This window comes from Notolabrus celidotus, chromosome 4 (genome assembly GCF_009762535.1).
Source record: "Notolabrus celidotus isolate fNotCel1 chromosome 4, fNotCel1.pri, whole genome shotgun sequence".
NCBI classification, from domain to species: domain Eukaryota; kingdom Metazoa; phylum Chordata; class Actinopteri; order Labriformes; family Labridae; genus Notolabrus; species Notolabrus celidotus.
The window spans coordinates 13,854,630-13,879,676 of record NC_048275.1 but is presented as its reverse complement, the minus strand read 5'-3'; the positions used below and the strand labels follow the sequence as shown (position 1 = coordinate 13,879,676).

At 37.9% G+C, this 25,047-nt stretch overlaps 4 protein-coding genes and 1 long non-coding RNA gene across 6 annotated transcripts; 4 read left to right on the top strand and 1 right to left on the bottom strand.

Moving 5' to 3' along the window:
* Window positions 1-241: 241 nt before the first annotated feature.
* Window positions 242-5,368, bottom strand: polh (polymerase (DNA directed), eta). Its single transcript, XM_034682754.1, has 10 exons — window positions 5,089-5,368; window positions 4,617-4,751; window positions 4,281-4,513; window positions 3,494-3,672; window positions 3,318-3,421; window positions 3,098-3,217; window positions 2,190-2,313; window positions 1,905-1,970; window positions 1,596-1,768; window positions 242-1,498 (listed from the first exon to the last, which is right to left on the bottom strand). The coding sequence occupies exons 1-10, from the start codon at window positions 5,223-5,225 to the stop codon at window positions 550-552; spliced, it is 2,220 nt and encodes a 739-aa protein (XP_034538645.1). The 5' UTR covers window positions 5,226-5,368; the 3' UTR covers window positions 242-549.
* A 3,805-nt stretch (window positions 5,369-9,173) lies between these two features.
* LOC117811121 (CMRF35-like molecule 1) lies at window positions 9,174-13,133 on the top strand. 2 transcript variants are annotated; one of them, XM_034681196.1, is made up of 9 exons: window positions 9,174-9,324; window positions 9,724-9,897; window positions 10,016-10,342; window positions 10,525-10,585; window positions 10,792-10,880; window positions 11,168-11,202; window positions 11,738-11,815; window positions 11,926-11,991; window positions 12,108-13,133. In XM_034681196.1, the coding sequence occupies exons 1-9, from the start codon at window positions 9,279-9,281 to the stop codon at window positions 12,159-12,161; spliced, it is 930 nt and encodes a 309-aa protein (XP_034537087.1). In that variant the 5' UTR covers window positions 9,174-9,278; the 3' UTR covers window positions 12,162-13,133. The 2 variants fall into 2 exon arrangements, with proteins under 2 accessions (XP_034537087.1, XP_034537086.1); XM_034681195.1 differs by having other exon boundaries at window positions 9,568-9,897.
* Window positions 13,134-14,027: 894 nt separating this feature from the next.
* On the top strand, window positions 14,028-15,751 carry LOC117811122. Its single transcript, XR_004630936.1, has 5 exons — window positions 14,028-14,041; window positions 14,140-14,158; window positions 14,269-14,357; window positions 14,503-14,537; window positions 14,963-15,751. It is a non-coding gene; the product is annotated as an uncharacterized LOC117811122 (long non-coding RNA).
* Window positions 15,752-16,787: 1,036 nt separating this feature from the next.
* LOC117811825 lies at window positions 16,788-19,502 on the top strand. The gene is made up of 8 exons (XM_034682300.1): window positions 16,788-16,833; window positions 17,188-17,358; window positions 17,772-18,071; window positions 18,238-18,277; window positions 18,387-18,475; window positions 18,622-18,656; window positions 19,061-19,117; window positions 19,316-19,502. The coding sequence occupies exons 1-5, from the start codon at window positions 16,788-16,790 to the stop codon at window positions 18,463-18,465; spliced, it is 636 nt and encodes a 211-aa protein (XP_034538191.1). The 3' UTR covers window positions 18,466-18,475; window positions 18,622-18,656; window positions 19,061-19,117; window positions 19,316-19,502.
* A 3,484-nt stretch (window positions 19,503-22,986) lies between these two features.
* On the top strand, window positions 22,987-24,573 carry LOC117811824 (polymeric immunoglobulin receptor-like). The gene is made up of 5 exons (XM_034682299.1): window positions 22,987-23,032; window positions 23,169-23,483; window positions 23,885-24,184; window positions 24,316-24,352; window positions 24,456-24,573. The coding sequence occupies exons 1-5, from the start codon at window positions 22,987-22,989 to the stop codon at window positions 24,571-24,573; spliced, it is 816 nt and encodes a 271-aa protein (XP_034538190.1).
* The last annotated feature ends 474 nt before the right edge of the window (window positions 24,574-25,047 follow it).

Below are 25,047 nucleotides of genomic sequence, written 5' to 3'. Positions count from 1 at the left end.
GACACCTGAGGTAGGTCTGACACCTCTCTTTGAGACCTAAGGATGTGAGGATATGTAAACCATGTCCATCTCTGTTTGGTTTCTCTCCATCAAATCAAACTAAATGATTCCTCCCTCCATCACTTCCAGTATTTGGTACATTCTCTTTCCGTTAAAATGAAATGTTAATTTGTTTTCTTAAATGTAAATTTGTTTTGGCCTTGGTAAAAGTGTTTTGCTGATGTAATTTTGTTTTATAAAATGTAAAAATGTTTTCCAAAATGTAAATTTGTCTCTATCTTTGTAAAAGTTTTTAACTTTTGTTAATTTGTTCTGTCCTTCAGGGCCACCGTACCTTTCTCATGTTGCATAAATGTTTCTCATCCTGTTAAAATACAATAACACTGATTATTTTGAACAAGTTTTTATGTTGCATATCATTTCATCATGGCTTTCCACTCCCTGAGGAAATATGTACAATTTGTATTATTGTACATTATAAATATGTTTTAGTAGATTTGTGTATTTTGTTCTATCTAAAAAATATTTTTGCATATCTGCGGGACCATTTCAGTTTTTCTTGAAAAAAGAATCTAGAGTCCCAGTACTTCTCCCTTGAGATCTCTGCCGCTTCGGTTGAGGTCCTGACTGGCCTCTGCTTTTTGTCTTGCCTCTGGAGGAGGACTTTGCTGTGCTGGCTGCTCCTGCTCTGAAAGGAGCTGAGGGAACATTAGAAGAAGTGGAAGTGGAAGACGAGGAAGAGAGAGTGGTTGCTGAACCTGAGGATGAGGAGAGGGAATTCTGGAGGTCAAGCGCAAAGTGATAGTCATTGTGTTCAGGCATATCCCAGACCAGCACTTTTTCACCACAGCGTTCACAGTCTAACAGGTCTTCTCCTGACACATTCAGAGGAAGATTATTCACTTCCGGATCAGTCTCCTCTTCGTCTCTTGACTTTTCACATGGCGACTGGTGGGAAGTGAACTCTGAGGCATGATTGTCCTGTAGATCTGACACAACATAATCAGCATCTTCAGAGTCTTCTTCATCGACAGGCTCTGGAGTTTTTCCAGTTTCCGTCTCATTACATGTTGAAGCGGAGGTTTGAAAGCTTCTTTCGAGACTTTTCTTCTGGAAGAAAGAGGAAATACCTGAATTGGATCCTTTTTTAGAAGGAGAGGGAAACAGACTTTTAGTATCCGTCTCCTCCTTGGTATCCGTCGCAGAGGTTTTATGTGAAGAAGACTGCAGGGAGCCTTTATCTTCATCCTCGTCTACATCTTCTGTAGCTGTCTCTCTTTGTTTTTTAGCCGCCTTCTGAAAGAAAGACTGGATGGAGTTGGATTGTTTGCCATTTTTCCCTTCAGATGGTGACTGTGTGGAGGACTGTGTGGAGGACTGTGTGGCATTGCTCTGGGTTGCCGTCACATCACTCGACAGAAAGCCTGCAATGCCCCCTGCTGACGGAGCATCACTGAATTTGCTGGATGAGAGGTGGAGCAGGGTGAGGGGTGGAGTCCTTGGGAAGGAATGCAAGACAAAGGGTTAATAAATCACACAAGGTTCCCCCCGCTATTAAATCAAAATATCTAACTGTATCATTGCAGTTTAATTACCATGCAGCCTGGTGGTTTCCTGCTGTGTTGAGACTCTTGATAATGGCAAAGCTGTCACTGGCGATTTTGGTGGCTTCATAGCGCACTAAGGCACAACAGCGCGAGAAGCTGCTCGGCCTCTTGTCCCCGAGCTGACGCACGCCAACTGTCAACTGCTTAGCCACTCGACCATTCTGTACAGCATTGAGAAATAACAGGAAGTATGTGAACCCCAGTTATATTTACTGTACCAAACATGACCGTGACACCAAGCACGTGTTGGGGAAACACTTTCTTCTGCTGAATTAACCACACACTGTTCTTTCTCACCACTTCTTTGTCTTTGGTCAGCCTCTCCTCCAGCTCAAGGGCCAATTGATGAAGCCAGTACTGAACCTACAAAGGGGAAACTATTATTGACCGACATTGAGACGCTCTCACAAATCATCAATGAAGGGAAATTAGGTGAAATATTATACGTTTTAACCACGTCACTATGTTTGCAAAAACACCCTGAACCAACTGTCTTCACACAAAGTTTTAGTCAATGTACAGATGGAACAATCATTTCTGAAGCCGGATGGAGCACAAGGGGACTACACTGATGGTCTGTACCTGCTCTTTGGTAGCCAGTGATGTTTTCCCAGGGAAGTTTTTACTGCAGCCGATGGACTTGGGAAGCTGTCTGGGCTTCACTGCTTCAAACTCAATCCCCCGGCACAAATCGTAGAGCCACTGGCTGCAGAGAAGAAGGGTTCAGTGTTTTTGGTGAGTAATGAAGTGAGTACTGATCACATTGAGACTTATCTTTAGGGTTGCAAAATTCTGGGAATTTTCAAAGTTGGAAACTTTCCATGGGAATTAACGGCAATTTATGGGAATAAACCAGGAATTTACTAAATTGAAGGTTGGCTCTTAATAGGGAACTTAAATATAGTTGGGGAAAATATATTTTAGCATAATCCTGACTAAAACAACCAGATTTCATGCAAGTACAGATGAATATCTATGCTATTCCTCAATCACATGCACATAGTACACTGCTTACTGCAGGGCTATTGAGACCACGCCCCCTACATGCACTGTATGGGGCTCTTTTCATTCAACATTTTGAATGGGACTTTGTTGGGATTGCATTTTGTTCATTTTTGAATGAGTTGGGTCGGGGGGGGATGAGTAATATTTAACTCAAGATTCATGTTTTTGTTCTACAATGAAACAATTGATTGTTCAATAAAATATTTAACACTTGATGAAGTTCTACTTATAAATAAATCTGTTTTAATTGTATTATTTTGGATGGATATCTCATATATATATATATAAAAAAAAAAAAAAGTATGCTTTGATATGATACCTTTCCATTAAATTACCCTCAACTCCCAGTTAATTCCCATAAATTCCCATAATTCCCTTGGAAAATTTCCAATTTGGAATATTTCCTAAATTCCCCAGTTTAACCTCCCATGGAAACAGACAATCGTCACATGAACATTTTAACAGATATATCAGGCTCGTCTCACCCTGTCTTTTCTCCAAAGTGCTGTCCTATTTGTGCCTGAGAGAAGCGAGTAAGATCCCCCATGTTCTCTACCCCCAGAGCTTCTGTTATGGAGGCGCCCAGCTTACCCCCCAAGTTACGGCTGTGGACAAGAAATAAACAAGACAGGAGGCACTTAATATCAGTTTCAGTGCAATCTTTCATGAGATATTTTTAGCAGCAGAGTAGTGCTTTCAACTCACATCTTGCCGATTGGTAGAGAGTTGAAAAGTTCTGCCACGGAGTCCAAAGGCAGAACAGTTTGTCTGTTAGGTTTGTTCAGACCACAGGCTAGTTTGGCCAATACCTAGAAAATAAAACAACACTAAACTTTGCTCATAGAAAACACAGCTACTGCTTCAATCAGAGGTTTTCCTACCTTATTGTGCGATATTCCAGCTGAACAGCGGAAACCTGTGACTTTCTCTACAGCGGCTCTCATTTCCTCCACGATGAGCGCGCCCACACCGAGCTGCAGTTCTGCAGAGCTCTGCTCTCCCACCACAGGGCCAGACGAGGATGCAAGCCACTGCAGGAGACCTCTGGACCTCTGCTCCTCTGGTGACAAACAAGATGTTGTGGTTTCTTAAGTGTCCTTCTGTGTTCAATATTTATAATTATAATAATAATATATTTTATTTTGTTGCGACTTTCAAGTCACCCAAGGTCACCTTACAGAGGATAAAAAAAATCATCATTAAAACATTATTAAAACAAACAAGATATAATAAATAAATAAAGGTAAAAATAAACGAGTGAAGTGCACAGAGTCCAGTTAGAGTGAATATGCCAGTTTGAACAGGTGAGTTTTGAGTTGGGATTTGAATGATGTTATGGAGTCTGACTGTCTTATGTTAGGGGGGAGGGAGTTCCAGAGTCTGGGTGCTGAGCAGCTGAAGGCTCGGGCACCCATGGTACTGAGGCGTGACGATGGGATGGTTAATAGTCCAGCAGAGGTTGAGCGTAGGAAGCGGCAGGGAGTGTATTCGTGAAGGAGGTCGTGGAGGTAAGTGGGGGTCAGGTTGTGAAGAGCTTTATAGGTGAGGAGAAGGTTTTTGTAGTGGATGCAGTGTTGTAAAGGGAGCCAGTGAAGTTGGATGAGAACAGGAGTGATGTGGTCAGATGATTTGGTGCGTATGTATTCAATTAGGCGTGATATAGCATACCTTTATCTAAGGCAGCTTCCCCTGCAGACGCTTCCTGTTCAGGCAGGCTTTGTGGGAACCCCTGAATGTAGGTGGCCTTCAACAGGTGAGGCTCGATTTGTTTGTTTGTCATTGTTTTCAGCCGCTCCTGAACCGCAGCCGTCAAGTCCATGTAGGCCTCATCGATGCTGGCTCTCTCAATCACAGCAAAGCGAGACATCACCTCAATCACTTCCACACTGGCCTCTCTGTAACTACAAAAAAAGGGTTGGTATGTTATTTTCATTTTTAACTGGTCACACAAGCAGGAGGATTAGAATAGATGCAGGAGTTACACAATCAATCACCAGGACTCACAGTGTCAGGTCTGCTTTGCCATGAGACTCACGCACTCGTGCCACCTGGAGATCTGGACTCAGCTTCTTTGCATCATCCACCCACATGTTCCTGGTGACACCATGGGCTCTGGCCTCGTAGCTAACAGCTATGATACTAACAGAGGATGATAGTGAGTTTAGATCCACGTTAACAAATCAGAAGTATGAGTGAAAAGTAAATGGAAAAGATGGTTATCCTTGGATAATAAAGGCGGGTGAGTTGCCAACACAGAGACAGCAATTCATATGGTCAATGCAACTGACAAGACACAAGCTGGAAAGAAGCAGAACAAATAAGCTTGCTGGATCACAGCAGAGTAAAAGCAGACATGATAGGAAGGGACTTTGTGTTTACTGATGTTATCCAGAAGGCTTAACATCCCTGCTCTGTGTAGCAGTCTGCTTTCAGATGCATTGATCACAAATGATAAGTCTCTGTGCCAGAAACTCACCTGCCCCCTTTCCACGTTTTGTACTGGGCCACCACACAGGGAGTGTTCTTCAGGGCTGGGTTTATCCTCTGCTCCACCTGGACGTAGAAGCAGTCCATGTCCACTAACGCCACCACTCTCTCCTTTCCGTACTCCATTACTGACGAGGAGAGTAACTCAGCGCGTATAAAACATACAACACAAAAAGGTCCTCTTCCTGTCGCTTTGTATTTCGCGCACTTGTCAAAAGTTACATAAAAACGTCATCAACAATCGACGTGGACCATTGCGTCGGCCATCTTGGTGAGGTCGTCTCGTGCCTTTAATTTTCTTCTTTTTTTTTAACTTTATTTTAGATGTACTTAAAAAACTACGGTGGCCCTAAAGGACAAAACAAATTCAAAAAAGATGAAACACTTATACTCAGTTGGAGACAAATTTACATTTTGAAAAAAACATTTTTCATTTTATAAAAGAAAATTACATCAGCAAAACACTTTTACCAAGGCAAAAATAATTTTACATTTAAGAAAACAAATTTACAAAAGACGAAACACTTTAACAGAGTTGGAGACAATTTTACAAACGGAACAATTGTAGCATTTCTGAAACAAATTAACATTTCATATTTCTGGAAAGGGAATGTACCAAATACTGGAAGTGATCCAGAAATGGTCAAGTGAGGGGTCATTTAGTTTGTTTTGATGGAGAGAAACCAAACGGAGCGACATGGTTTACAAATTAGGACATCCTCGGGTCTCAGAGTGAGGTGTCAGACCTCAGATGAAAAAGCATCATGTCCCCAGAAAAGCTCAGTCATATCTCCGCAAAACCTTCATCATGTGTCAGAATCAAGCGGCAAACTCCGGTCTCAAATGATGAAGCCAATGCGGAAGTGCTATAAACTGCAATACATCGAAAATCAGCTTGAGGCTGGCTGCAGAAACACCGGAAACCACATAGATATGAATGGGAAAAAGACGATCTTTGCAGCATTAATAAAAATGTTTACAGCCTGGTTCAAAAAAAGTCTTGGCCCTACAAAGCTAATCTCTCTAATGGCACACACTGTACGGGGGGTGAATTTTTTTCTAACGTGACGGTTAAGAAGATATTAAGATTAGGAGTTTTGCCCAAATAAGGACATGACTGACGTGACTCCCGGTCGGGAACACACAGCCATTGGCTAAGAGACTCACACTACGTCACACTCTGCCTAGTTGAGTTCCGCATTACCAATATGGCTGCTGCCGTCGATTTGCTTCTAAACAGCTCTCAGGAACAGATGGGTGACGTCACAGATACTACGTCCATATTTTATACAGTCTATGGTCAGAATCCAGATAAAATGGCCTCAGACCACATAGCCTCAGACTAAATGGAGTCGGGCTAAAAGGAGTCAGACTTAACGGTAAAAGTGTTCCGTTGTTTGTAAAAATTTTCTTCAACTTTGTAAAAGTATTTCATCTTTTGTGAATTTGTTTTCTTAAATGTAAATTTGTATTGGCCTTGATAAAAGTTTTTTGATTTTGTAATTTTGTTTTATAAAATGTAAAAATGTTTTCCAAAATGTAAATTTGTCTCCAGCTGTGTAAAAGTGTTTCTTCTTTTGTAAATTTGTTTTGCCCTTCAGGGCCACCGTAAAAAACAATGGGTACACTCAGAAGGAGCATCATACATAAACAATCATTAAGGACACAGAAACAATACAGCTTGAGCTGTTAATTTAAGGCAAATGAGAAATTATACATACATAGAAAATAAATAATAAAATAAGTTGAGTAAGGAGAGGGCATCATTTTACAGTTCAGTGGGGAATTCTTTTAGGAAATAATATATTTTAAGTGCTTTTGGTCCTTTTCATTATTTTCAATGATTTTAGGTATAATTGGAATTCATTGAGAAAAACAACAAATTTGGGGGGAGATTTCTTAGTCCTGTTTTTATGAATGAAGTCCAATGTGGAAGTGCCAAAAACTGCATTTCATCGACAATCTGCTTGAGGCTGGCTCCAGAAGTATGGGAAACCACATACACACCAATTCAAAAAAGGCGATTTTTACAGCAGAAATAAACATGTTCACAGCCTGGTACAAAAGACGAGTGTAGTCTGGATAGCTCATATCTTGATTGGCACACACTGTAGGCTACAGGGGGGTGAATTATTTTTATAACGCAGCAATTTTGATGATATTGAGATTACTAGTCATCCAATGAGAGGCAACACTGCCTGTGGGAACACTGTAGCTGTTGGCTAGGAGGCTCAAACTCTGAGGCGCCTGCAGCAGGACCTTTCTGAACGATTGGTCACAGATTTAGTGTTTCTTGTTGTTTTATTTATCAGTATGTAGACGTGTGTCTTGGTACACAGCTACAAACATGTAGCTATGTGGCTTTGCTAACTAGCGCTGGCACTTATCCATGATAAATAAAAATCATCCACTAGATCTTCAAATCTGCAGACGTGGGGAGTAAAACCGACCTCTGCCAGAAAGGCAGCAGGACCTTTCTGAAGGGTTGGTCACAGATTCTGTGTTACTTGTTGTTTTATTTGTCAGTATGTCGATGTGTGTCTTGGTTCACAGCTACAAACATGTAGCTATGTAGCTATGCTAACTAGCGCTAGCACTTTTCCATGACAAATAAAAATCATTCCCTAGATCTTCAAATCTGCAGACGTGGGGAGTAAAACCAACCTTCGTGTTTATTAAGACAGCCTACAACTAGCATGCCTCCCTCCTAAGCTCCTTGTTAGCACACATGTGTGCAGGTAATGAAAAACAGAGGAGGGGTTGAGTTGTATTTTATACAGTCTATGGGCTGAACAAGCTCCGAGCTCCGACTCCGCGACAGACCGGATATTGTTGTGACGTAACAAAAACACGGAAGTCTGAAACGGCTCGTTTCACACACATTTATAGAAAGGTGTAGAAATCAGAACAGGGGCAGGATGGATTTTTTTCATTCTCGGGGGGTTTGTAGACATGCCAGGGAAACATATTTCAGGTAAAAAACCATTAAAAAGTCGATTTTGCATGATATGTCACCTTTAATGCGAAAAAAACGTGCAGTAGGTTATTCTTATACTGTTATGCTACGTACACTAGTGGTGGGCGTATCGATTCTGTGGTATCGATATATCGATTCTCACACACTACTCATTTGAGTATGGATTACTCTAATAAAATATTGATACTAATTAATAAATACAAAATAAAAGCGCATGTGTCACTTTTGATTCTTTTAGGGTAACTTACTCCAAAGTTTTGTCCCGAAGAGGCTGTTTTAAGCTTTCCACTCAGAGAATTTAAGTTAAGGATGTAAATTATTTATGTGTTTTTCTAAATTTATTTCATTGTTTAAGAAAAGGCCACCGAAGGATTTGCATATTAAAGTTGTTAAATGAACAGTATTTGTCATGGGAGTTGTCTTTCAAGTGTTGCATTTTATTCTTTTTTTTAAATCACTGAAAGTATCGGCATCAGTATCGGGTATCGAATAAATTGCCCAAAAAGTATTTGGTATCTATCGAATCCTAAAAGTGTGGTATCGCCATAGACTGTATAAAAATAGTAATATAGATGACGATTGGCCTCGAAACAGCGCTTCAGAAACAGAAAGATGCTGCAGATGTTTTATCAGTCTGTGGTGGCAAGTGTGTTATTCTATGCTGCAGTCTGCTGGGGAAGCAGTATAAAACACATGGATGCGAGGCGACTGGACAAACTAGTCATCTCTCTGCGCTACAGGACTGAGAGATACAGAAAATCATTCATCCCTGCAGCCATTAGGCTTCATAACTCTCTAGCCAATGGGAGATGAGCTGACAGACACCTGAATTACTTGTTTTATGTGATTTATGTAATTGTATCTGCCAGACACCTGAATTTCCCTTCAGGGATTAATAAAGTACACTCTATTCTATTCTATTCTACTTTTATTCCAAAAGCAAATTTTCATCTTTAGTCCAGTTACAGCTTAGTTTTGCAGTTAAAGACCAATTTAAAAGTTCAGTAACTAGTTTACATAATGTCTAACTAACATAGGAAGTGCAGAAAACTCAACATCAATTGGTTCTGTGGATAAGTCTTGCAAAATAGCACGAACAGAAGGGGACAAAGACAATGCTATTCAAAAAGGGGAAGAGACTTTGGTAGAAAAAGGTTACATGACAGTGAAATTTCCCATTTACTGTCTACACTGATGCAGACATGACTTCTCCATTCCTTCCTTACCTGTTACTCTCTGGGCTAATAGGTAAGTCCAAGCTGCAGCTAATGAGATTAACATGCATAAATGAAAAAGAATATTAATGTGTAGTATGATTTGTGTTACAATTTTAGTGTTGTTATAATAATATTGTGTGAAATAAGTTTAAAACTAACTTGTGATACTTGGCGCAGGTGTTAGAATTGAGTAACTTGCAAGTGTGAGTGGCTGTATGCACAATGTATTAGAAGGCACTTCTTAAGAAATAAGGGTCTTCTGATGTTTTCTCAGGATTTCACTGTGACATTACTACAGTGAGAAAGGTGTCAGTCAAGGCTGGAAGCTCCATCTCCATCCCATGCCTCTATGAGCCATCCTATAGAAACAAAGTGAAATACTTGTGTAGAGGATATCGTTGGAGCTCTTGCTCATATGTTGTTAAAACAGATACACGAGACAATACAGGAAAGTTTTCCATCTCTGATGACCCAAAGCAAGAAATCTTCACAGTGACAATTAATGATTGTACGTACAAGACGGGAGAAACTTGGTACTGGTGTGCTGTGGAGATTAACCGGGGCTTAGATGTCAAGCAACACTTTAAGCTGTCAGTCACTGAAGGTAAAAAATATTTTTCAAACTACTTAATGTAAAAAACAGAGAGAAGTCAGTTATTCAACAACATTGTATGGGAAATAAAACAGACTTTCTTCATTTTTCTGTTGTGCTTTTTTAAAAGATTTGCCAAGTGTTCATGTGGACCAACAGGAAATCACAGCATTCGAAGGAGGAAGTGTGACTGTTTTGTGCCACTATAAATACCAGAAAAAAATGGGGTGGTGCAAGCTGGGCAGCACCTGTGTGACAAAACAGACCAGATCAATACATGGAACAACAGTGACTATAAATAAAACGGTCCCTTATGTTTTCAATGTGACTATGAGTGGATTGAGTACAGAGAACAGTGGCTGGTACTGGTGTGACAATGGAGACTTTCAGATGCCGGTGCACTTAACTGTTAATATTGTAACCTCATCTACAGCAGAAACAGCAGATACCACAACAAGTAAGACACCAACAATTGTATATCTGTTATAAAAATGAGGCCAGTAAGTGGACGTGATAAATGTTAGACAAGACATCCTGAAATAATGAGTGATATCTTGCATTAACCTTAAAAAAAGACTTACACCTAAATTAACTTGATTGAGATGATCAGCTTTCATATTAATCATCCAAACATTACAGAAGGACTTCACTTCACCAACATTCAGGCAAACGGAGAGAGCCTGCAAGATGAAAACAAGGGGTAAATCCAGTTCATATTATCCCTTCTGAAGCGCATAAAGAAACATAGCGCATATTGAAACATAGAGGTTCAGTTTAGATTGGTATCATTGATTTCTGAGTAAATGACTAAGTTTGCAGGGATGTATGTCAAGGCCAAATTCAGAAACAATGCAAAAACATATCCCTCTTGGTTTTTATTAAAATGCTCCTCTGATTTTCCTTTAGGTTTACTGAGATGATAATTCTCATCACCACCTTCATTTTACTGCTGTTGTTAGTTGCTGCTGCCTTTTTGGGATGGAGGATGCTAAAACGTAAGTTTGTGGCAAAATCTGCTCAAACAAACTCAAGAATTTAGACATTGTACATAGTCATAGTCACAGTAATAAGCATGCTCCTTGGCTACAGTCCTTGTCGCAGGCTCGACTCCCAGCCTCTACCATTTGCTAAATGTCTTCCCCAACTCTCTACTCCCCACATTTCCTGTCTCTCTCCAGCGTTCCTATCCAATAAAGGCAAAAATGCCCAAATACATCAATTAAAAAATTATTTGGATATATGTAATAATAACGCCTCTTTGTCAAAAACAAATGTGTTTTAGGTAAGTCCAAACCCCAGGCACCTAACATGACCGTGGTAAGATATAACCAATATCTCTTATTATTATGTTTTGTGATCTTTACCAGAATTATGACCAATGAATTGATCAATTTAGTGTGAAAAAACTGAAGTGAGTGTTGTTTTTTGACTATAAATGACCAGAACTATATTTAATACAACGGTAAAAACACTCTTTAGGCCCAAGATTGTTTTTTGGATTTCATTAATCTTGTATGGCATAACATTTTATACTTTATTGCTATTTCCTGAAAGTTTGCAAGAGACACTGAAAAATATTGAGCATTTTCCATATGGATTTGACTTTGTGCGAGCATCTTTGGGGAGAATATTTCAATGAACTTAAAGTATCTGCTAAACTGACCGTAGATACCATAGTTGATCCTTACGCATGCAGTACACATATTAACACCAATATCTGGATATAGAGTAACTCGTCCACTTATTTATCAATAAACACAGCATATGTGCATTCAAACTGGAAGAAAACTGTTGTAGTATAAATGCATTGTTTCAATACATCATTGTCTAATTTCAAATTCATCCATCACAGGACTCACAAACTGAGAGTGATCCTGAAGTGCTCTATGCTAAAATCCAGCATAAAAAAGGTTTGGCAGGCCAAAGGAAGGTAAAAACATTCGTCTTATTTTGAAATAATGAGCATTGCCTGAACAGAAACACATTTGCCACTAATTTTTTGTATTTGCTTCTCAAACTCCTGTGAATTTCATCAAACAGAACCAAAGAACTGAAGACACCGTGACATACAGCGCCTTTGTGATGAAGGATCATGTGCAACAAGCGGTTTGTGGTTGATTCAAACTCTAAGCAGACATCTGTCAAAAGCTGAAATGACTTAGTAATACTGTTAGTCCATATTTATTTGACATTTGATTCTCTCTGCTTTTGTTTCTCGTTAGACCGAACCAGCAGATGGAGATGTGATCTACAGCACAGTGCAAAAACAGAAATAAGAACCTGTAATGATCTGAAGGGATATAAGGACATTTATATATCAAAATATACCAGCGCTTCTGAAAGCGCTCAGGCCTTAATTAGGAGCATTTCACATCATCTTAGAAAATCCAGTCAGTCAGTGTAGCAGTCTATGTATCAGTTGGAAAATAAGATACTCTCTGTCCCTGGTGGTAAAGTTTGCAAACCTGTGCATTTACAGTTTTTATAATCATATTTTAAAGATGTTTTTTTTTCTTCTCCTTCAAGCAAATGCTTAAAATCTGGACTCTAAGAAAGGAAGTTTATAATATTGAGCCAAAGCATCAATTAAGCCATGTGAACTAAAAGCAGTTTGGATCAGGGCCCACTAAAACTGACCAAACAATTCAAATAAGTTAAACCAACCACCAAGCTAAAACCATGCTATCAAGGTCAAAATTGATTCAGGGAGACACGTGGTTCAATCACAAAATCATCCCCCAGGCATGATTTCAAAGAAAGCATCTGAATGTCAATACAATATCTGATTATATCTTTTATTATGAATAATCTCTAATTATGTTTGATTCTGTCATACAACCCCAGCCTTAGTAGACCTTGTGGTATAATAATGGCAACACTCTTCAAATCCACAAGTGTTGATTCAATCAGTGATTCAACACCAACATCTAACAAATGTCTTGCTACCTACATTTTTCTGTTATAACTGATGTACTCTATGTTGGTGGAGCTCTGTGAATCTGTATAAAGTACACATTTATAATAGAACGAAGGAGATTGCAGGCAAACCAGCAGCTGTATACGATTTAGAAAATACAGCAACTTATCGAAACCTGATGTAGGACATCAGTGAGCAGGACATAGATGCTCAGTTTACTTAAGTTTTTAACAAGTCATTCCCCTGCTCAATGTAAAAGTTGTCTGCAGACAAATGGTTTTGTTGGCTACTTTAACAAACCAAGATGCAAAATTAAACACCTGCAAATTTATGTTTCTTTATTGGTCATTTTGGTGTGGTTTACTCTCATGTGGCTATTTTCAACCGTAGAGTTCATGGTATTCTATTGATTGCTTATATGAAGCTAAAACAAACTGGCAAAATACAAAAAAGTATTCAATCTCTGATGACAGAGAACTAAGAATCTTCACTGTGATGATCAAAGGCCTGACAGATACAGACACCGGTTATTACTGGTGTGCTGTGGAAAGAAAAGACAAGTCAGATAAATGGAAGTACTTTCACCTGTCAGTCACCTCAGGTAAGTTTCCTTCATATGAACTTTTAACCTATCAAGTCCTCTTTAAATATAAACAATTAGGAATAGAACATCAGCAAGTTTCTCATTGTTTGCTGTGTATACTTTTTTGGTCTGGTTACAATTAGACTTTTTCGTATTTCTTTTTTTAACACACTTAACACAGTTTCAACAATCTACATTTTTTTTAAATTTTACAATAGATCAAGAATTGCGGTGATATAAAGGTGAAGAAAAAAAACTGTAAATCCACTGGTTGCAATGTACGTAGTACAAGTGACACCTCCTGAACATCCATTGTTATCCACAATTTCTGAAAACATTTTCTTTTTCTGTAGGTACACCCAGTCTCTACGTGGATCATCAGGAGTTTACAGCCTCCAAAGGAGGAAACATCACCTTCAAGTGTTACCATAGCAGCTCAGGTGAAAGTCAGTGGTGCAGGTTGGGTGGGTCCTGCGTAACAAAGTCGTCTCGATCAATAGATGGAACAGAGGTGACCATCATTGCAGGATCTACTAACTACTTCACTGTGACGATGAGTGGACTGAAGACAGAGAGCAGCGGCTGGTATTGGTAGTGTGCCAGAGGAGACCTTCAGATGCCTGTACATCTAAGTGTCACTGAGCAGCATACAACCAGTAAGTACAAATGTTTGACATCCATTTAAAAAGTAACATCAATTAAATTAATAATTCTAATGTAACTTTTTTTTTTCTTGATTCTTGACCAACCCCAGCTCACGAAGAACAGCACAGGTCACACTTTGCATTTGAATGCACCTACACAATTTGACTGTTTTAAATAAGTATCACTCAGTAATCTGTATTCCTTTCCATTTTGTTCTTAAATCAAACATATGCTGCAGTGTTGGCAAGGAGAAGTTTCTTAACCTTTTGAGGTTGTTGGCCTGCCTTTCTGTGACTTTGTTGATCTGCTACCTGTTAAAAAGACACCGTAAGTCTCTACATATCTTTGATTATTGCAATATTTACAATTTTTTTGTATAATTAATATTGTTTTTAATAGTGAAATGACTTTTGTGCGTCATCATTATTAAATATTGATGGTCAAAAAATATTTTTCCATGTGTACATTTCAGGACAAGGAAAAGCAGATTTGCAAACTCCAACAACGGTAAGATGCTCTGATTCATTTACCAAACATTTTGCACAAAAAAGACAAGCCACTACAATTGTTTTACTCTATTCTGTAACAACTTGAGTGACTGCAAACCTTTGCAGCTGCAAAAAAAAGCTGAACATATATAGGGATGTTTACAAAGAAACAGACGTATCAGACTAACCAAATGCGGTTAGTGAGGACGAAAGTGTTGCAGTGCTGTTCAGATAAAAAAAAGACTCCATGCTGTTGAGAACCGTGTGAAATGTTTTTGTGTTGAAACTCATGGTGCATAGAAATGAACATGGTGAACTTACCTGCTTATCATCAGCATATAACAGTGTGATTATGAACATGTTAGCATGATTGAGAAAAAGTTAGCTTGGTTGTCTGTCTGTTTCCTCTAATTGTATTTTTGTTCTCTGTTTTTCTTCTTATAGGTTGAGGCATGAGCTGAAGATATTTTAGATAGCGGTTTGGCACAGCACACGGAAAATCTATAAATATTATCTCTGCTCGTCTGTTTGTTAAGCATTGCATTATTTTTGTGAGCTGTTATTTTTATGTTGTACAGTAGCTTTCTCCTTGTTCTAATTTTGTATATCATGTACAGTTGCTGTTCTCCTAACATCCTTAAAGATCAAATGTTTATTAATAGGAACTGAAAAGAACAATACCTGATGCTGATGCAGGCCTTTAATACGTTTATTCAATCATTTCATTTGGATGAGATGAAATGACCAAATGAACTGAATGATCTCTGCACTTAATGAACACGAGTTGAAGTTAGCAAACTAGTTACACTAGTATGGTAAAGGAAGATATTTGATACAGTTCAGGTTAAGATGACAAATATGCACTGAGCCTCTTCTGCAAATGCTTTTTCATGAACCCGTCAATCACTTGTGTGTTTGGTTAAAGTGGCTAAGACTTTTTTCTAAGTGAACACTTTCATATAGACAATTCTTGTTGGTTTCTGTGAGTTGCCATCTCTGATGATTCCTCAAACCACACTGGAAAATATCATAGACTTTGCTGTATTTACTCTGGATGTTACTTACTCAATTTTCCATACGATGATTTATATCACTGTTGTTTGGTCTCATTAAATGCTTTGAATATAAATCCTTACTGAATGTAAGTGGATGAGGATAAAATAGCAAACTTGTAGAGCTTTTTGTAGAATGATGAGCAGGAAAATATTAAAGTACTACAATGTTCTACAACGAGTCCTTGGTTTGTGTCTTCTTGCTCAAGAGCTTTTCACAAGCAGGTCATTGACAGTAACACTGAGGGGTTTCTTGTACTTCTGAATTTTCTGCTGTTATCATAATGTGTTTTGTTTTCTTGTGTGCGGTTTGACCTCTCAACACTGCTGTATATTTGCTATTTTAGACTGCAAGGTAATTCTATTTTATGCTATCCATGTTATTTAGTCATGTTTGAAAGCACAAAGAGGAAGATCCTGTTTCTGTACTCCTTCAACATAAGCTGAACAGGAGATAACATTCTGCCGCTGTGTGAACAGGCCTGACGTATACTGTTGTGGCTAGAACATGAGGGAACACCACAGGCCTGTTAACATGTAAATGCAATCATACAGAAACAACTTTGAAACAGAAGCTCATAGGTTGATAACATTGACCTTACAGAGTATTGTGTGTTTAGTAAACAAAAACAATGAATAAATAAAGCTTGAATGACGTGTCTGCAATGTATGGAGTCTTTGTATGAGCATGTTATTTCACAAGAAGAGTAAGACAACAATCAGGACCTGTAATGCTGTGCAGATTTTCATCCTAATCTAGTTCAAACTGAAGAGCTGTTTTAAAAATACTGGTTGTGATGTTACCCCATCTGCTTTGAGAAACCATTACAAGCACATGTACGAACACATCAGGTGAGGTCAGGGTTAATAATTGGATTCTCAAACATGATCACTATTCTTTGTGTCTTCCATGTGTTTCGCTCTGTCACTCTTTTCTAGTTGTTTCTGTGTACATAAACATCTGGACTTCTGACGTTTTCACTTGTGATCTTGTAATAATTTAGTCAATGTAATCGCTACAGTACAGTTCATACGTGAGACAGATGATTTTACATATGTAATTTTATCCCATCATACAACCAATAATAAGCTACTTCCTTTCAGTAAGGGGAGGTCAAATTTTACTGTAATATCTGAGCAATAAGCAAAATTAGGAAGTAGACCTTCAGTATTTAAAGAGCACTGGTTCATGTTGCCTACTCGGCTCCCTCGGTAACATGGCTTGTCAAATTATCTTTCTCCTCATCCTCAGCGGACTCACAGGTCAGTCACAGGAATCATCATTATACTTATCTGTTTGCTTTATGCCACAAATAGAACATTGAAATAACATTAAGTGTCAGATAGAAGGGTGATGTTGTCCAGCTTTGGATTCCATACATGCTGAAAACATGATGTCTTAAGAAATGATATGTCATATGAAGGAGGATTAGTCTGTGCATATATTAAGATTCTGTGTGTGTTTTCTTGCAGGACTTGAAAGCATAACTACAGTCAGTAAAGTATCAGTGAAAACTGGAGGTTCAATCTCCATCCCATGTCTGTATGGTACAAGATCCAGAGACAATGTGAAGTACTTGTGTGAAGGATATTACTGGAATCATTGCTCATATGCAGTTAAAACAAATGGGCCAAATACAAAGAAGTATTCAATCTCTGATGACAGAGAACAAAGAATCTTCACTGTGAAGATCAGAGATCTAAGAGAAGATGGTTATTACTGGTGTGCTGTGGAGAGAAATGGCCAAAGAGATATTGGGGATTACTTTCACCTGTCAGTCACCAAAGGTAAGATCCCTTTAATGCAAAATTCAAATCAAATATTTATCGGAGGAGTAAAAACACTACTGTTCACTGTAGTCCCCATTTTGCTATGCTTCCAGTTAGAATTCAAAATATATTTCCTTTCTTTTTTTTTGCTTATTGAACCTTTTAATTAAAGTGGGTTGACCCTTTAAGATGGGGGATCAATTCAATGAGTGAAAGCAGGCCAAAAAAACAACATCACGGAGTTTCAACAGTAAACACTTGGCCTCTCACAGTTAATTTACAAATACTTTGTTAGTCAAAAAGCCATTAAACAGTTAAAGGAAACTATTCATCTGCCAGTTATAATATACAAAGTACAAGTGACACAACTGAAACATGACAGTATTCAATATTATGCATCATTTCAATGGAACACTATTTTTTCTCTAAAGGTACACCCAGTCTCTACGTGGATCATCAGGAGTTTAGAGCCTCCAAAGGAGGAAACATCACCTTCAAGTGTTACCATGGCAGCTCAGGTGAAAGGCAGTGGTGCAGGTTGGGTGGGTCCTGCGTAAGAAATTCATCAGGATCAATAGAGGGAACAGAGGTGACCATCATTGCAGGATCTACTAACTTTTTCACTGTGACGATGAGTGGACTGAAGACAGAGAGCAGCGGCTGGTATTTGTGTGACAGAGGAGACCTTCAGATGCCTGTACATCTAACTGTCACTGAGCAGCATACAACCAGTAAGTATAAATGTTTGACATCCATTTAAAAATTATTTTATGTAAAATAAATGAAACTTCATTATTTTAATGGAACTATTTTATGTGTTTTTTGGATTATATATGAAGTCAGAAAAGCTGTAAAACCAAATGATCACTTTTGCCTCATCTGTCCACTTCTCCTCAGTTTTCCAATCACCAACCCCAGCTCACGAAGAACAGCACAGGTGACAGGGCTTTGCATTTGAATGCACCTACATATTTTGACTGTTTTAGATAAGTATCAGTAATCTGTATTCCTTTCCATTTTGTTCTTAAATCAAACATATGCTGCAGTGCTGGACCTGATAAATACCTCAACCCTCTGAGGTTGTTGGCCTGCCTTTCTGTGTCTTTGTTGATCTGCTACATGTGAAAAAGACACCGTACGTCTACATATCTATGATTATTACAATATTTGCCATTTTTTTGCATAATTAATATTGTTTTAATAGTTAAATGACTATTGTGCGTCATCATCATTGAATATTGATTCATATTGATTCAATATTTTTCCATGTGTACATTTCAGGACAAAGAAAAGCAGATTTGCAAACTCCAACAACGGTAAGATACTCTGAGTCATTTACCAAACATTTTGCACAAAAAAGACAAGCCACTACAATTTTTAACTTTGTTCACTTACAGACTGATCGAATGCAACACTTTGCAGCTGCAAAAAAAGCTGAACATATATGGGAATGTTTACAAAGAAACAAACGTATCAGACTAACCAAATGCGGTTAGTGAGGACAAAGTGTTGCAGTGCTGTTCAGATAAAAAATGGACTTCATGCTGTTGAGAGCCATATGAAAAGTTTTTGTGTTGAAACTCATGGTGCATAGAAGAGCAGGTTTAATACTGTTTTCTTTTGATGGTTAAAATGAAACACTGATCATAGAAATAGTATCCAATTAGGTTTGAAAATGTTATTAACCATTACAAAAATAACCTCTGGTTTGTTCTCACAGCTTGAAGAGGAGGGGACCTAAAGTAATGTTTGGCACTCGAGAAGAACTTCCAACAAGGTAACATCAAAGCTAACTGACAGATATCAACATGTTTGCCCTCTTTATTAAAGTAATGAACATGGTGAACTTACCTGCTTATCATCAGCATATAACAGTGTGATTATGAACATGTTAGCATGATTGAGAAAAAGTTAGCTTGGTTGTCTGTCTGTTTCCTCTAATTGTATTTTTTGTTCTCTGTTTTTCTTCTTATAGGTTGAAGCGTGAACTGAAGATATTTTAGATAGCGGTTTGGCACAGCACACGGAAAATCTATAAATATTATCTCTGCTCGTCTGTTTGTTAAGCATTGCATTATTTTTGTGAGCTGTTATTTTTATGTTGTACAGTAGCTTTCTCCTTGTTCTAATTTTGTATATCATGTACAGTTGCTGTTCTCCTAACATCCTTAAATATCATGAGATGTATGAATCATCAATCATCATTCATACATCATCAGATGTATGAATTGTATGTGCTTTGGCAATAACATGTCTTTGTTCATGCCAATAAAGCAAAATTGAATTGAATTGAAATTGATCAAATGTTTTTTTAAAAGAACTGAAAAAGAACAATACCTGATGCTGATGCAGGCCTTTAATACGTCCATTCAGTCATTTCATTTGGATGAGATGAAATTACCAAGTGAACTGAATGACCCCTGCACTTAATGAACATGAGTTGAAGATAGCAAACTAGTTACACTAGTATGGTAAAGGAAGATATTTGATACAGTTCAGGTTAAGATGACAAATATGCACTGAGCCTCCTCTGTAAATGCTTTTTCATGAACCCGTTAATCACTTTTGTGTTCGGTTAAAGTGGCTAAGACTTTTTTTCTAATTGAACACTTTCATATAGACAATTCTTGCTGGTTTCTGTGAGTTGCCAATTCTGGTGATTTCTCAAACCCCACTGAAAAATATCATAGACTTTGCTGTATTTACTATGGATTTTACTTATTCAATTCTTCATATGATGATTTACATCACTGTTGTTTGGTCACATTAAATGCTTTGAATATAAATCCTTACTGAATGTAAGTGGATGAGGATAAAATAGCAAACTTGTAGAGATTTTTGTAGAATGATGAGCAGGAAAGCATTAAAGTACTACAATGGTCTACAATGTGTCCTTGGTTTGTGTCTTCTTGCTCAAGAGCTTTTCACAAGCAGGTCATTGACAGTAACACTGAGGGGTTTCTTGTACTTCTGAATTTTCTGCTGTTATCATAATGTGTGTTGTAAAAGAGGCAGTGGTGTATTCGATGCCACACTTGAGACCTCAGTGACATGAACTCTTTGCTGGTGATTTTAACTGTGAGGCTGCAATCATCACAGCTTGTCCAGTAAGAACATGGATGTCATGGAAGGCAAGATATTCAAAGCTGACACACACTCTCTTTAGATTTCCACTCCTTTTATTTTCTTTGACATTGATCTTTCGTGTGAATGTGGTTTCTAAAAGGAAGAATAAAAATCTATATAAACATGAAGTCTGTACAAATAATAACTTAATTAGAAACTCTATATGATTATAAACTATGAAAAACAATGAACAAAGCTAAACTACACTCCAACTTTCTAGGGACAATCAACAAATTACTATAATGACGGCCACTACCTCTATCACACACACACACACACACACACACACACACACACACACACACACACACATATATATATATATATATATATATGTATATATATATATATAGAACACAAGAAAATGCTGTCGGTCCCTAAGTGGACCCTGTATGCTCATGCTGCATGTCAGACATAGGGGCACCAATCAATTAACTCTAAAACTGTATCTAGACAACACAATATATGAACATAAATGATGCTAATGAACTACTAAACCAAACTGATGACTAAACTATGATTAAAACTACTCACACTCTTATGGACGCACTAAAAACTGTCGAGGGGTGTGCACGTGTGCCTCTGTGCATCCTGCTTTTGGTCCTTCAAAATAAAGGTCAACTGCAGGTGCAATTTGGAACGACCTTTTGCACACGTGTTGTTTTCTTGTTTTACCCTCTACTTCATGAAGCACTCCAACCTTGGCTGTTTTGATACTTGCTATATAAATAAATTTGACCTGACTGTATTTACCAGCAAATCAAAATCAATTTACTATTCTACTTTCAGAAGCTGCGGGCTTACCACATTTGATCATGCAACAGAAATAAGTTCAGAAGACGTATTGCCTGTAAGCAGATTATAAATTAATATGCTGAAAATGCCCTCATAATCTCTGATACAGTATCTTGAATTAAAGTTGTATATGAAAACAAGCATGGAAGAATGAGATGCAGAGCTCGTGAGGGACTTGTTGAGTTTTAATTACCTTTTTTTGCTCTCTTATTAACAGTTAATGAAAGGTTTGAAATGTTGTCACAACCACACTTGTAGTTAATGTGTTCTTTTCCAGCAATAAACTTGGAGCTCCTATCTTAAGTTCTTACCCTTTTTCCCCTTTAACTGTGTCTAACTTTATTCCAAGAGAGTGGTGTGTCTCTTTTTTCTCGAGCACCTAACAAACCATCATACCGCAGTAGAGGAAGAGAGATTTCAACTGTTGAAATTTCACATTGAACAGGAAGTTGGACAACAGCCTGTCTTGTTTTTTCTGCCTGAAATAAAATAAATTGTCTTGAAACAAATGGTTCTGGGTGGCTTTTGTCACCTAATTAGACAGTCTAATTAAAAATGCATGATGCCGAATTGAACACTTCACATTAGTGTTGGTTCTGTCATGTGTCTGGTGTGGTTTGACCTCTCAGCACGGCTGTTCTTGGCTATTTTAGACTACATGTTAATTCTAGTTTATGATATCCATGTTATGTAGTCATGTTTGATAGCACAAAGAGGAAGATCTTGTTTCTGTACTCCTTCAACATAAGCTGAACAGGAGGTAACACTCTGTCGTTGTGTGAACAGGTCGGGCGTATACTGTTGTGGCTAGCACATGAGGGAACACCACAGACCTGTTAACATTTAACTGCAGTCGTACAGAAACAACTTTGAAACAGAAGCTCATAGGTTGATAAGTCAAGTCAAGTCAAATTTATTTATAAAGCACATTTAAAAACACAGCAGAAGCTGACCAAAGTGCTGTACAATACATGAAAAAAACACAATGTGTGACCAAACAAGCAATCATTTAAAAAGAGACAAATAAACGACAAGGAAAGCATAGCATTGGAAATGAGAACCTATTCAGGGCTAGAGGACTCAAATGCTAAAATATAAAAGTGTGTTTTGAGGCGAGTCTTAAAAGAGTCTATTGTGTTTTTAGTAAACAAAAACAATAAATAAATAAAGCTTGAATGACATGTCTGCAATTTATGGAGTCTTTGTGTGAGCATGATGGCTGCACAAGAAGAGTAAGACAACAATCAGGACCTGCAATGCTGTGCAGATTTTCATCCTAAGCTAGTTCAAACTGAAGAGCTGTTTTAAAAATACTGGTTGTGATGTTACCCCCGTCTGCTTTGTGAAGCCATTACAAGCACATGTATGGACAGATGGTGAAGTCAGGGTTAATAATTGGATTCTCAAACATGATCACTATTCTTTGTTTCTTTGTCCCATGTGTTTCTCTCTGTCACTCTTTTCTAGTTGTCTTTGCGGACATAAACATCTGGACCTCTGATGTTTTCACTTGTGATCTTGTATTAACTGAATCAATGTAATCGTTACTGTACAGTTCGTGCATATGTAATTTTTGCACATCATACAACCAATGATAAGCTACTTCCTTTCAGTAAGGGGAGGTCAAACTTTACTATAGCGCCTGAGCAATAAGTAAAACAAGGAAGTGCACCTTCAGTTTAACAGAGCACTGGTTCATTTTGTCTACTCGGCTCCCTCGGTAACATGGCTTGTCAAATTATCTTTCTCCTCATCCTCAGCGGACTCACAGGTCAGTCACAGGAAAGATCATTGTCCAGCTAAGTATTCCATACATGCTGAAAACATGATGTCTTAAGAAACGAAATGTCATATGAAGGAGGATTAGTCTGTGCATGTATTAAAACTCTGTGTATATTTTCTTGCAGGACTTGAAAGCATATCTACAGTCAGTAAAGTGTCTGTGAAAACTGGAGGTTCAATCTCCATCCCATGTCCGTATGGTGAACAAGACAGAGACAATGTGAAGTACTTGTGTAAAGGATATTACTGGAATCATTGCTCATATGCAGTTAAAACAAACTGGCAAAATACACAGAAGTATTCAATCTCCGATGACAGAAAAGAAAGAATCTTCACTGTGACGATCAGAGATCTAAGAGAAGATGGTTATTACTGGTGTGCTGTGGAGAGAAATGGCCAAAGAGATATTGGGGGTTACTTTCATCTGTCAGTCACCAAAGGTAAGATCCCTTTAATGCAAAATTCAGATCAAATATTTATCGGTGGAGTAAAAATACTACTGTTCACTGTAGTCCCCATTTTGCAATGCCAACAGCTAGAATTAAAAAAAAAAAAGTTAGTTTTTTTATTTATTGAACCTTTTAATTAAAGTGGGTTGACCCTTTAAGATGAGGGAACTCTTTTATAAGGGAGAGCAGGCCAATAGACAACAACACACAGTTTCAACACTTATCATTTGGCCTCTCAGAGTTCATTTACAAATACTTTGTCAGTCAAAAAGCCATTAGATAGTTAAAGGAAACTATTAATCTGCCAGTTATAATATAAGTGACCCAATTGAAACATGACAGTGTTCAGAATAATGCATCATTTCTATGGAACACTATTTTTCTCTCTGAAGGTACACCCAGTCTCTACATGGATCATCAGGAGTTTAGAGCCTCCAAAGGAGGAAACATCACCTTCATGTGTTACCATGGCAGCTCAGGTGAAAATCAGTGGTGCAGGTTGGGTGGGTCCTGCGTAACAAAGTCATCTGGATCAATAGAGGGAACAGAGGTGACCCTCATTGCAGGATCTACTAACTTTTTCACTGTGACGATGAGTGGACTGAAGACAGAGAGCAGTGGCTGGTATTTGTGTGTCAGAGGAGACCTTCAGATGCCTGTACATCTAAATGTCACTGAGCAGCATACAACCAGTAAGTACTATAAATAGTTGTAGTTTAATAATGTTAAAATGTGAATCATAAATTGGGAAGTACGGCTAATTGGAAATGCTTCATTAGAAATGAGGAGTCATTTTGAGTCAATCTCTTATCTGTTTTTGCAGACACAGTAACACCAACAGGTTCCAGTGATCAGCACAGGTCAGAAGTCTTTGCATTTTGATGCAACTGCATTGTTTGTCTGTTCATAAACGTCTGTCTGACATGTTTTGCATGATCTGCTTTCTTTGTATGTATGCTGCAGTGCCAGTGAAGAAAAGATAATCATCCCTTTGAGTGTGTTGATTGTCCTTGTAATAGTAACTTTGTTCAGCTTGTTGCTGTTCAAAATATACAGTAAGTGTGAGCTGAACTTTGACTGATTAATACATACCAAATACTGTTTATTTGTTTTTATTTTTTAAATTATATTAATTTATTAAAGTTTTCAGGGTCAGTAAAATACCTTTTTGCTGTTTCAATTTTAGAGCAAAGAAAGAGACATCGAACACAACAACGGTAAGACATGCTGAATCATTCTGAAACAGTTTTTTTCAAGAAAGGTGAGAGTAATATTTTTAACCCTTCTCACCAACAAGACTAAGTAAATAAAGCAGAAGGCAAAGCTGAAAAAAATGTGGCATAGCTAATAACAGACAAGCTAACCGTATGTGGGTTTTGGTTCTTATTAACTACTTATAGTCTTGCCACCACTCATTTAACAAAGAATGAAGTGTAAGAAGCAAACCGTGCTGATGAGGGAAAAACAGGGGGCTGTATGAAATGTTTTTGTGCTGAAAATAATAGTATTCAAAAATATAAAAACTCTACCATATACAGATTTAGAAGTATTTTCT

Coding starts and splice junctions, on each gene's coding strand:
- LOC117811824 (XM_034682299.1), top strand. CDS start 22,987: ATGGCTTGTCAAATTATCTTTCTCCTCATCCTCAGCGGACTCACAG. Junction 23,033..23,168: donor CATCCTCAGCGGACTCACAG/GTCAGTCACAGG, acceptor ATTTTCTTGCAG/GACTTGAAAGCATATCTACA. Junction 24,185..24,315: donor CACTGAGCAGCATACAACCA/GTAAGTACTATA, acceptor CTGTTTTTGCAG/ACACAGTAACACCAACAGGT.
- polh (XM_034682754.1), bottom strand. CDS start 5,225: ATGGAGTACGGAAAGGAGAGAGTGGTGGCGTTAGTGGACATGGACTGC. Junction 3,673..4,280: donor GGAAGCTGCCTTAGATAAAG/GTATGCTATATC, acceptor GTTTGTCACCAG/AGGAGCAGAGGTCCAGAGGT. Junction 1,499..1,595: donor GGAAACCACCAGGCTGCATG/GTAATTAAACTG, acceptor TTCCTTCCCAAG/GACTCCACCCCTCACCCTGC.
- LOC117811121 (XM_034681195.1), top strand. CDS start 9,279: ATGACTTCTCCATTCCTTCCTTACCTGTTACTCTCTGGGCTAATAG. Junction 10,586..10,791: donor CTGCAAGATGAAAACAAGGG/GTAAATCCAGTT, acceptor ATTTTCCTTTAG/GTTTACTGAGATGATAATTC. Junction 10,881..11,167: donor GGGATGGAGGATGCTAAAAC/GTAAGTTTGTGG, acceptor AATGTGTTTTAG/GTAAGTCCAAACCCCAGGCA.
- LOC117811825 (XM_034682300.1), top strand. CDS start 16,788: ATGGCTTGTCAAATTATCTTTCTCCTCATCCTCAGCGGACTCACAG. Junction 16,834..17,187: donor CATCCTCAGCGGACTCACAG/GTCAGTCACAGG, acceptor GCTCATATGCAG/TTAAAACAAATGGGCCAAAT. Junction 18,278..18,386: donor GCTCACGAAGAACAGCACAG/GTGACAGGGCTT, acceptor CATATGCTGCAG/TGCTGGACCTGATAAATACC.